The sequence below is a fragment of the Ostrea edulis genome, chromosome 6 (assembly GCF_947568905.1).
Source record: "Ostrea edulis chromosome 6, xbOstEdul1.1, whole genome shotgun sequence".
Lineage (NCBI taxonomy): Eukaryota > Metazoa > Mollusca > Bivalvia > Ostreida > Ostreidae > Ostrea > Ostrea edulis.
Window position 1 is genome coordinate 6,457,365 of NC_079169.1, and position 12,511 is coordinate 6,469,875.

At 35.3% G+C, this 12,511-nt stretch overlaps 1 protein-coding gene across 4 annotated transcripts in view; it reads left to right on the plus strand.

Moving 5' to 3' along the window:
• LOC125683091 (ATP-dependent 6-phosphofructokinase-like) overlaps nucleotides 1–12,511 on the plus strand; it is a 36,609-nt gene that overhangs the window by 8,953 nt on the left and 15,145 nt on the right. For 2 of the 4 annotated variants that reach the window (XR_008796153.1, XM_056141416.1), the window contains exons 8-16: nucleotides 1,176–1,271; nucleotides 1,373–1,465; nucleotides 2,462–2,587; nucleotides 2,850–2,914; nucleotides 4,573–4,663; nucleotides 4,912–5,058; nucleotides 6,059–6,079; nucleotides 10,052–10,122; nucleotides 10,372–10,462. Coding sequence is in view for 2 of the 4 variants with exons in the window: in XM_056141416.1 (XP_055997391.1) it covers nucleotides 1,176–1,271; nucleotides 1,373–1,465; nucleotides 2,462–2,587; nucleotides 2,850–2,914; nucleotides 4,573–4,663; nucleotides 4,912–5,058; nucleotides 6,059–6,079; nucleotides 10,052–10,122; nucleotides 10,372–10,462 (801 nt within the window). In the remaining 2 variants the exon portion in view is untranslated. The remainder of the gene's footprint in view (nucleotides 1–1,175; nucleotides 1,272–1,372; nucleotides 1,466–2,461; nucleotides 2,588–2,849; nucleotides 2,915–4,572; nucleotides 4,664–4,911; nucleotides 5,059–6,058; nucleotides 6,080–10,051; nucleotides 10,123–10,371; nucleotides 10,463–12,511) is intronic. The other 2 variants (XR_008796154.1, XM_056141417.1) reach the window with 1 other exon arrangement.

Genomic DNA, 12,511 nt, shown 5'->3' on the forward strand with positions numbered 1-12,511 from the left:
CATGACTGGACTCACTATATTCACTATAAATAGGGGACTGGAATCACATGACTGGACTCACTATATTCACTATAAGTAGGAGTCTGGAATCACATGACTGGACTCACTATATTCACTATAAATAGGGGTCTGGAATCACATGACTGGACTCACTATAAGTAGGGGTCTGGAATCACATGACTGGACTCACTATATTCACTATAAATAGGGGTCTGGAATCACATGACTGAACTCGCTATATTCACTATAAGTAGGAGTCTGGAATAGCGTGACTGGACTCGCTATATTCACTATAAATAGGGGTCTGGAATCACATGACTGGACTCACTATATTCACTATAAGTAGGGGTCTGGAATCACATGACTGGACTCACTATATTCACTATAAATAGGGGTCTGGAATCACATGACTGAACTCGCTATATTCACTATAAATAGGGGACTAGAATAGCGTGACTGGACTCACAATATATTCACTATAAATAGGGGTCTGGAATCACATGACTGGACTCACTATATTCACTATAAATAGGGGTCTGGAATCACATGACTGGAGTCACTATATTCACTATAAATAGGGGTCTGGAATATCGTGACTGGACTCACTATATTCACTATAAATAGGGGTCTGGAATATCGTGACTGGACTCACTATATATTCACTATAAATAGGGGTCTGGAATTTCGTGACTGGAGTCACTATAAGTAGTGGTCTGGAATCATGTGACTGGAGTCACAATATGTTGTAATATTCTGGGGCACTTCAAAAGCCTCAGAAAACAAGGTTTGATAATGCTGCAGTCTTGTATCTGTGTCACATAGTCTGCATGCAGGTCAAGTGACTCAATGATTGGAAACATCGGTATCATTGCCTTTCTGACAAGAAAATTCACTTAGTATGTATGTACCAGCATTCTAAATTCTTATAAACACTACATTGATAACACATATTACTCTAGACTCTTATAAACACTACATTGATAACACATATTACTCTTAATTCTTATAAACATTACATTGATAACACATATTACTCTTAGCTCTTATAAACATTACATTGATAACACATATTACTCTTAACTCTTATAAATATTACATTGATAACACAAATCACTGTATATATTGTTCTTAATCAACCATAAGACTATTGACCACTTGTTAACTTGACCCAATAGGAACGAGCCCTTGGTCAGAGACTCAACATCATACTGGTGGCTGAGGGGGCCACAGACAAGAAGGGGAATGCCATCACAGCAGACATGATCAAAAGGGTTGGTACATGTAAACACTCCTTTTACGTCAGCTCAGCGATCTGTACTACAAGATGAAGTTATCACGATTTGCATAATGAATCCTGATCTGTGTATTCTAGGTTATCACTGAGAAGTTGAAGTATGACACCCGAGTGACAGTCCTGGGGCACGTACAAAGAGGGGGAAAACCCACAGCCTTCGACAGGATTCTGGTGAGTAAAAACATCAGGTTTCATATTGTGTTATAAGCCTACAACCTTTGACAGGATCCTTGTGAGTAAAACATCACTCAGGTTTCATATTGTGTTATAAGCCTACAACCTTTGACAGGATCCTTGTAAGTAAAACATCAGGCTCATATTGTGTTTTATATAAACCTACAGCCTGAGACATCAGGTTCATATTGTGTTATAAACCTACAGCCTTAGACATCAGGTTCATATAGTGTTATAAATCTACAACCTTTGACAGGATCCTTGTAAGTAAAACATCAGGTTCATATTGTGTTATTGAGTCCTAATGTATTTGTACAGTTGTAAGACATGTTTATCTTTACCAATTAAGGGCCCTCAGGTGGCATGTACAGTTTTAAAACAATATACCAGTAATTACATTTATAACAATCTAAATAAATGATGTTCTATTATAGCTTACCAGAAGAAAATGCTCAGATGAGCTGTATGTGTGTCTGTTCATAAACTCCTTTAAACTCTTTTAATACTATATGAACTCCACCTTAAAAAACACTGGGTCAATTCCAACCAAACTTGGCATGAAGAATGGGTAAAGGGATTTAAGTTTGGTTAGTTGAAGGGCTGCACTTCTTTCTAGGGCAATTATGTAATTAAAAAGAAGAGTAAATTATATAAAGGAGAGTGTCACTTTAAGACCCAGTGCACTTTTGTGTAAGAGGAAAATGAAGTAGGTGAGCTTGTAGATCCCTGTGCCAATTATTTACACTTTCATGTTACATGTAACAGTGTATGTGCAAAATTTTCATAATACATGTGCTTCAAACATGTATTTGAATTAGTTATATCGTGCTCAGTAGGAATGATTTCATTGTACTGATATTTTTAGACTGATGTCTTTCTTATGGATGGTAATAAAACAACTGGAGGCATGTTCTTTGGTCCACTTTAGTCTCTGTAGTAACAATAAGGAATAAGATGGTAAGGGAGCAAACTCTTTGTAAATTCCATTGACAGGGTGCCCGTATGGGAGCAGAGGCGGTCCTTGCCCTGATGGATGCCACCCCTGACACCCCGGCCTGTGTGTGCTCTCTGGACGGTAATCAGACGGTGCGGGTGCCTCTGATGGAGTGTGTAGAACGAGTAAGTTGTAATGGTCAGCTGATCAGTATTTTCTAAAATCGTCACTGAATGTGGATTAGTAAAACAGTTTCCTGAAGCTTTTATTTTAATGAAAATGTTGTAGTGGTGTATTTAAGATTTTTTCAGAAAATATATTAATGTCCGTGGAGACCTTTTCGTATTATCCTTATATTATTTTCATTTCTATCAAAATTGATATAAACAAATGAAAGATTGAGTAGATTTTGATTTTTCTTTAAGTGATGGTTATTAAACATTTCAGACACAAGCTGTACAGAAGGCCATGAATGAGAAAAACTTTGATGAAGCAGTAAGGCTGAGAGGAAAGTAAGAATATCTTATACAGTGGAGCCTTGGTAATCCGGACGCCATTAATCCGGACGCTTCACCTTCCGGACGATTTTTCTAGGGAACGGAATTTTTATACAGTATTTTGCATCACTAATCCGGATATTCGGGTTCCGGATCCGGACGGTCACTTTTTACTACAAAACGTTATAATGCATTGAAAATTGTACCGTTAATCCGGACGGTAATTTTTTAAGGGAAGGTCTGTGTCGGACAATTTTAGCAAGGCGTAAATTATAAAGAAAACAAGCCAAACTGTCTAATTGAAGTGATTACCTGTACTTGTCAACACCTCCCTATAATGAAGTGGTGTGTGATGATGTCAATTAGATAGCACGTGCCGATCGAGACATTGTATTGCCAATTTTCGCACATAAGATCTTTATTGCGTGTAGTGTTGAATTTTGTATATAAATCTGTAGCATATCATTTTATAGTCTTGATCAATAGCCTAATAGTATTAATAAATTAAACATCATGCCGTAATGATAATTTTGTTAACTGCTACATGTGCTACACATATCAATTGTACTGATTCGTAAATTGATTATCGGCTTATGCAAATCTAAAGAGTGTAGATTATACTTCTAGATTCTGGATTTTATATTGTTGATTGGCTTGAAATATACATGTATGTTCATGCATATGTATATGTAGTAAGTTTTTAACGTTCAGAATGTCACGCATGTAGAATGTACCTGTGTACGATTGATTCTTGTTACGATGTTGTAGAGCTTTATTGCTTTCGAATTTTTAAACTCTGGGTAGAAGTGAGAAAATTACCATTTTAAGGAAAATGACAATTAAATTTTGTATGTACCCGTAATGTTAGTTTCACCCGAGTTTTGTTCCGTTATCATCGCATCATGATAATAATAGGTGCGTGTGGCTAGATCAAAGCAGTAGTAGGTCTTGATATTACGAGTTTAAATGATTTTTGTTCTCCCGATATTGTCTTGGATAATTATAGAATAAGAAATATAAACTCTGGCAGATGGAATTTTGGTCAAAGAATGTTGTCAACTGACATGATAATCACGAAATTCTTATATCAACTTTTAACAGACCGCCGAACCCGTGAATCGTGACAGATGGAAATTACCGACCTCTTTAAGAAGTAAAAGTGTGATGAAATGTTTGAAGTGTAAATGATTATGTTAGTTACTATAAATGATTCATTTACTTATAGTTACATAAAGTGCTTCATTATTTGTTTTAGTGCATACGGTACACAGTTTTGTATATTTATTTGTAGGGTTCATATATACGTACAATGTAAGCACAGGCAAATACACTGAACACGTATTAAATTTTAGTGCTTTGAAGTTCATGTAAATGTTAACATCATCATAATTTATTTACTAGTGCTAATGGTCAAATCCAATGATAGAATGTGTTTAATTCACTATGCATCAATAAAGTAGGCATATATTGGTTACTTATGAAAAGATAGAAAATATGCGATTCAATTATCCGGACGCTTCATTTATCCGGACGATTTTGCTGGGAACCAAAGTGTCCGGATTAACGAGGCTCCACTGTACTATGTAGTCCGTACACTGCAGATTTATCAGTGTCGGTGCCACCTTCATGCAGTAATTAGAATTAGAAAACTTTATGAAGTGTTGTGATTTCAGGAGTTTCCAGAATAACTTGACCACCTACCGAATGTTGAGTAAGCTACGACCGCCAAAAGAAAAGTGTGATATCTCTGGAACGACCTGTGCAGTAAGTGGAAGTGATACCTGTTTGAACTTTCTTTCTGTAAGAGATGTCATTCTGTAAGAATACTAAGACATAATAATATAAAGTGAATTCATGCATGCATATATAAAATATTTACCACTATTGGAATTTCAAAATCTGAGATTGATGTTTATGTTTCCATGTCTAAGAATGCTGCAACAAGATTTGTAAAGCAGCATCATGTGAACACGTAATGGGGCAGTTATATGATTCCTATGTTTATTTCCCAGACTGGGAAGAAACTTGGTGTGATGTGTATAGGGGCACCTGCCTGTGGTTCGAATGCAGCGGTCCGGTCATTTGTTAGGGTAGCACTGACCAAAGGCTACACTGTGCTGGGCTTCCACGACTCGTTTGATGGACTCTTATATGGCAATGTAAGGCTATGATTATCAGGGATTTACAGGGCATCGGAGGAGGGGGGGACAGTTCTTATTTATAATGTACAATATCACTAACATGAATCGTTTACCGCCTAAATTCAGCTCTCTATACTGTAAATCAACTTTTATTCACATGTGGGAAATCTTCATGAGATTCATGGGGTTCATTGCTGTCGTGAACATTTCTACAAAGCACTCCTTTAACATTTCTTATACTTGTTTAAGATTATCTTGTCGCAAAAATTAGTCATCACAAAATAGCTCATCATTAGTAAATTACAAAATAAAGTCATCGCGTATAAAAGTTGATTTCCATTATGTTGATTTGACCTTTGTTTGATTAACACATGTTTCCTGTTAGCTTCTGATATACATTGTATCTACCACATTGTAGTTTTAGTGTTACTTTAGTTACATGTGGGTTAAAAATCATGTTCGAATCCCAGTCTTTCATAAAAGGTCATTTTGACTTGTTTGATGTAATAGTATATAATGTATACTGTATGTTTCTGTCAGAATTAGAACGTCTACAGTAATTTATCTGAGATGTTTTATACACATGTACATGTGGGTCTTAATATGAGGTAGAAGTGAGCAATGAATTCTGTACTATCATAGTTTCATGACTGCTGTGTTAATTAAACACCTTTGTATATATATAGTGTCCTATGATTTAAACTTATTTACAGTTGTGAAATCATTTTCTCAATAAAAATCAACTAAATTAAACCAACCAACACTATAATACATGTACAGGATTTTGAAGTCATAAAATGATTGTTGGCCAAGAGGGTTTTTAGATTTTTTAACTTTATTTTTCATTATGCTTGATTATTATTTCAATTTTTTCATTGCAACTTTTCTTAATGCATGCATAGGTAGTTTCAAAATATACAAATTAATGGGACAATGTGTTTAATGCTTAAGTATATGTAGCTTACGTGTAATTGGGAGCATAATAGCTGGTGGTTTAAAATTTTGTTTTTGGTTGCAGTTGACAGAGGTTATAGATCCGGTAAGATTTACCTCCCTTGTAATAAAGTTCCCACCATTCAGCTTTGTTTCAGCTTCTCTAGCAAGGGTTTCTGGGAATTTCCTATGCTTACATACATTGTATAATTACATAAGCTTTTAAGCTGATACTTTTTAATGAACTATATCTCAAGCTTCAGGGTTTCAAGAATATATTTTATTATACCCCTACAACATGAGGAGAACTTAGTCCCATGCCCATTCATTCATGCATTCCTACCTGTGCTAGTTCTCTTCAGTATACAAAATTAAAGTCATGGGATACTTGACCAAACCAGGAAATCACTTATGGTGAAGATCTAGTTTCCTATTTATTGTTAAAGAGTTTCATGGTCAATGGTCGTTTAAAAAAAATCCTTTTGTACAAAGTTTGGAGTGTACATGTATTTTATCATACAAAAGACACCGTATCAGTACCTATTAAATTTGGAGTGCAAAGGTTGAAGGACAAGATCACAATCTTTGATGGAATGAAGAATGAATCTAAGGGTGCATGATAAAATAAACTACAGATGGAACATTTAATTCTTGTTTTTCTATTTCATTTTGCACTTCACTCTCCCCCCCCCCCCCCTTTTGCCAGGTGTAATGATTGTATACTATTCTATCCCCAAAACCATTATCCTTGGATACTTTAACTCCTGAATGATGTGGTCAGATTCTTACCAAGGAGTTTCACTTTTAGTACAGTGACCTTTTGCAAAAAAAAATGTGACAAAATCATTCTTGCTGGTCACAGGGCAGGTTGAGTATCCAAGGGAACCAGTTTTTAAAACATTATCCAGATTTCTTGATCAGGAAAGGCTTAATCAGTAAAGCATATAGAAGATCTATAACAATGGATCCATTGAGAAATTTTATCATGAAATGCCTGTAATTGCAAAAACAATATTAATATCACGTTAATTTTTAATTGATTGCTTTTTGGCCATGTATAGATTTAACAAGTTTTCAGTAATCATGAAATCAAGCATCATTCTTATTAGATAGATTAATTAATTAATGAGATTGAATTTAATATCAGGCTCTTCTTTATTAAAACCACAGTGTTTTTCACTAAAGGTAATACATAATTTTCAACTGCAGAACAGAAGCTCTCTGGGGATTTTTTTTTTTAGAAAGCTACAGTTCTGGCGGCCGTTTCACTAACCGATCGTAGATCGTAAACGTAGACTTAAATGTGAACGTAGCACGTACGACCGTTTCACTAAAAGTTACGATTTGCGATTTACGATCAGTATTGATCGTAACCCTACGAGTGGTCTAGGGTTATCGTAAGTGTTCCTACATGCAGGTAAATGAGCAATATGGCCGCCATGCTGGCCCCGCCTGAGATCATTTTGTGGTAGTATTTACCTGACCGAGTTTGTTTATACTTTGTAGGAAGAAAACAATCACAATGACTTGCAGTCTGCTTTTGCACAAAAATATTGTACAGTCCGAGCCCGAACCTTAAATCAATTAGAGTTGTCCTTCTTTGTTATGCACACCCACAGAAATGTCAGTCTCACAGGGGTCAAGTTCGTTTTGGGCCCGGGCTCTGTGATACCACAAATATAGAAAATTCATTGTATCATAGAGTTCGGGTCCAAAATGGGCCTAGCCCTTGTTACCAGTTTGCTGAAATAAATATAAAGACAATGCAAGATCGAATTCATATTTTAAAAAGTGAGGGGGGGGGGGGTAGTCAATATATCAAACTTTGCATGTAATAATAACGAGAACAGATAGGGGGGGGGGGGGGGGGGGGGGGGTATAGCTACATATGCCTGCATCACTGTTAGATCACATGTATATTTAACATTAGAGGGGTTCCAAGACATTATTATTCTCATGTTCAGAAATAAAATTTCTTTAGAAACAGTGGATTTAATGATCCAAGACGTTGTGATTCGACGTACTCAGCTTTTTTTCCCCGTCAGATCAATACCTTTGATGCAACTGACTAACTGCATAATACATGCACATTTTAAGGAAAACATGATAATAAAATGATTTGGTAATGGGAGAGGGGTTAAAATCCCAATTTTGTAAGTGGATCGTTTCTGTGCTTTTATGAAGGTCGTTAGAAATTAAACATACAAACCTAGACCTATATGTATACACAGACAAGGGAAGGGTCATTATCGGACCCTTGGGGTTCCGACCCCTTTTTATAAAGTGCACTCCCGTGGGGATCCGGGTTAGAATAGGTCCTCAGAACCTCTTGCTTATCGTAGGAGGCGACTAAATGGGGTGGTCCTTCGGATGAGACTGCAAACACTGAGGTCCCGTGTCACAGCAGGTGTGGCACGACAAAGATCCCTCCCTGCCCAATGGCCGTAAGCGCCGAGTATAGGCCTAAAATTTGTAGCCCTTCACCGGCAATGGTGACGTCTCCATATTAGTGAAAATTTACGAGAGGGAAGTTAAACAATATAAAAATCAATCATCATAAAGTATAATATCAATAATAATTTTTAATAAATGATCTAGATTATACATCATCACGTAAAGACAGAAGTTAGCATATGCTTACATGCCTAAACGGAAAAAATATATATAAAAGACAAACGCATGTGGAAAATAAATTTCAAGTCATTTTAGGGACAATTGAGCCCATGATTTGTTTGAAATTTATACAAATAAGTGAATAGATATGTCATTAGTGTTACAGCTTATTTTACAACAATGATTAAACGTCGGAGTACGTACATATCCATGGTTTGATGCAGGGTAAAATTTCCTATACTTGTGTGCAATTTTATTTTCATTTTATTATTTCCTTTTATCAATATAATTTCATTTTCTTATTCATTTTTTTTTTTAATCCGTTGAAGATAGTTTACTTATTGATGGAAATTTGGCTCACATGAGCAGATCGATACATGGCATTTAAAATTCTAAAATGTAATTCTTTTATGTTATTTCTTATATCACCCCCCCCCCCCCACCCTCCCAACCCAATTTTAGTTACATGAAAGTCAATAAAAATTATTCTATCAATTGTTTAAACATTCTAGGAATTTTCTTTACGTTACACTAGAGATCGGGCTCAAAATTTCCATTATTTTTGTTGACAACTTGCATGGGTTACTGCAGACGATAAGGATATATGTTTAAAACCATGAAGAAATAATGAATGAATATTTCTTTCCATGGTAGGATTAATTTTAAATCTACCTCCATAGAGAAAAGAGTTCTAAAAAGTCAGACGTAAATCGCAATCGTAAGTGTTATGACTACGTTAGGTTTCGTGAAACGCTCGTATACGTGCGAGTCAAATGACCTTAAACGTAATCGTACGTTTACGATCTACGATCGCTTAGTGAAACGGCCGCCTGCAGCTTTTTTAACCATTGTTACAATATTGTTATACAATGCGTATGGAATAGATATATACATGTAGGTATGCTTTATAATGAATTTAAACTGACCGATGAAATATTGCATGATATCATATATATAGCATTCAAATATACATATAGTGGTAAAATAGCACCCCTGATATTGGTACAAGATCCACTGTTTTATAATCTCAATAGGGAAAGTGTATATTATGTGTAATACCAGATACCTAGAAAAATGATAGACTAGGGTTCTTTATTTTCCTGAAAATAGCATCTTTCTCTTGTTGAAAGTATTCATAAAATTAATGTTTTAATGTATTATTTTCAGGTGTAGAACTAAACAAAATGTATTATATTAGATGCATCCTACCTGCATGAATCTCTGTATCATTTTCTTCACACTGAATCAGATTTAAATATTATAAACTTTGATGTGTAATTTTTTTAATTCTTGGGATTTGGAAATTCAAAGGAACATATTTTCCCAAAAAGTTTAGAACATATTTTGATAATGTTTTTAGTCAATTGTTCCCTCAGACTTTATGTAAGGTTGGAGAATAAACTTTGTACAGTTCAGAAACCTGTCATGTTGTAGACTGGCATTGATTTTGACTCTTGTTTATCAGGTAAAACCAATGAGCTGGACAGATGTCCATGGCTGGTCAGGCATTGGAGGCTCTCTGCTTGGAACTAAAAAGTAGGTTAAGGATGCATTTTGTGGGGGGAAAAAGGTTATGGGTGCATTCTGTAAAAAGTTGATCAAGGATGCATGCTGTATGATTCTTATTTTAAGGCATTCAGAATTTCTGTACATAAATCTTGATGCCAGCAACTGTATCATACTTCCAAGATTATGGCCATATTTAAACTAGATATTGTTTATCTATGCATTAACTTTGAAAAAAGATAACACAGTCCTAAAATTTGTGCTGCTTTATGATTTTAGGTGTGTTGGAGCAAAGTATGGTATGGACAAAATTGCAGAAAAATTCAAAGAATATGATATCAGTGGGTTACTGATTATCGGAGGATTTGAGGTAGGTTTAAATCAAATTTATAGAGTTTCAAACCAGATCAGTATACTCTTTATATCTTTCCCTTACATTATCACCAGTGTGAGATCGACTTTATCCATGTGAGATTTTTCTGTCTCACACTGCTTCGACGTCATTTGATTGTGACGTCATATATTTTCTATGATTTACGTTACACAGTGAAGATTTACGTTACACGGTGAAGTAAAAATATTTTCCATCGTTATCTTTAAATTTAATGTATATATAGCTTTCTGGTGGACAACCTTGGGTTTTTTAGTTTACACTTACAGTAATCCATTTTCGGGTATGCTCTTTCTGGCTGTCTAATTAGTTTTTGCATTGAAGTTGAAATAAGGATTTTGATCATTTTGAATAGCTTTGAATTTATGCACTAAACTGGGGGTAAAATGAGAGAAAAATCCTTCATTATTTACTTGTGTGGGATAGGGAAATTCCATCTCTGGAACAAGATTCGCTGTCCAGGCCTTTGCAGAGCCTTGTCATAAATTGTGAATCTTGTCCCCTCGGTGGAATTTCTCTATCCAACACTCGTACTAAAGAAGGATTCTAATATGTATATATGGTGTGACTGTAGGACTGAGTGAAGCACGAAATGGTCATTTACGTGGCCCAAGTGATAATCATAATTTCGTTAAGGATGATAAATTATAATTCATTTAAAAATATATATTATTTATGAAATTCTCCTTGTTAAACGCCCAGTAACATCTAAATATTAAAGGGGGATATATGAGGATAATTACAGGATCCGCTTATTCGTTTAATGTGGGGAATATAACGCCAGCCAATGTAAACCGTGCATCATGACGTCACATTTAGCCTCAACCATTTTTCTCTTTCAAATCAAACAATTATAAACAACAATACATCCCATATGCAATTTAAAAGACAATAAAAATTAAAACAAAATTAACCCACAAATTCAGCGTGGCAAAAAAGTAAACGTAAATATATCGTATATTTTTATATAAAGAAACTCGTGAACTCATTCATCTATTTAGTCGTATTACTGTTTTTCTATTTGATGATTGGCTAAAAATTGCAACAATAATAATTATACCATTCATTTTAAACAATATTTGATGTCAGTCTTGTATTTTTGGCATTCAATATTAAAACATGGAAAAACTGTAGAAGCAACTAATGAACAAAACAATATGGCAGTGCCCATATGGATCACAAAATGCTCAGTGAACATATGTAGAGATTATCTCTATCCATTTGCTGATTTTCTCATTTTTAGCTCAAGTGAGCTTTTCTGATCGCCTGTTGTCCGTCGTCTGACCGTCTGTCTGTAAATTTTTTACATTTTCGAATTCTCCAGAACCACTAGGCCAATTTCAACCAAACTTGGCCAAAAGCATCCTTGGGTGAAGGGCTTTCAAGTTTGTTCAAATGAAGGGCCATGTCTCTTTCAATGGGGAGATAATCACAAAAATGCAAAAATAGGGTGGGGTCATTTAAAAATCTTCTTCTCAAGAACCACTGGGCCAGAAGAACTGAAAATTACATGAAAGTTTCCTGACATAGTGCAGATTCAAGTTTTTAAAATCATGGCCCCTGGGGATTGGATGGGGCCACAATAGGGGATCAAAGTTTTACATACAAATATACACTGTATAGGAAAAATCTTTAACAACATTTTTCTAAAGAACCACTGAGCCAGAAAAGCTGAGATTTACATGAAAGCTTCCTGACATAATGCAGATTCAAGTTTGTTAAAATCATGGGCCCCGGGGGTTGGATGGGGCCACAATAAGGGATCAACATTTTATTTACAAATATATAAGGAACATCTTTAAAAATCTTCTTCTCAAGAACCACTGAGCCAAAAAAGCTGATATTTACATGAAAGCTTCCTAACATAGTGCAGATTTAAGTTTGTTCAAATCATGGCCCCCGGGGGTAAGATGGGGCCACAAGTGGGATCAAAGTTTTACATACAAATATAGGGAAAATCTTTAAAAATCTTCTTCTCAAGAACCATTGGGCCAAAGAAGTTGACATTTACATGAAAGCGTTCTGACA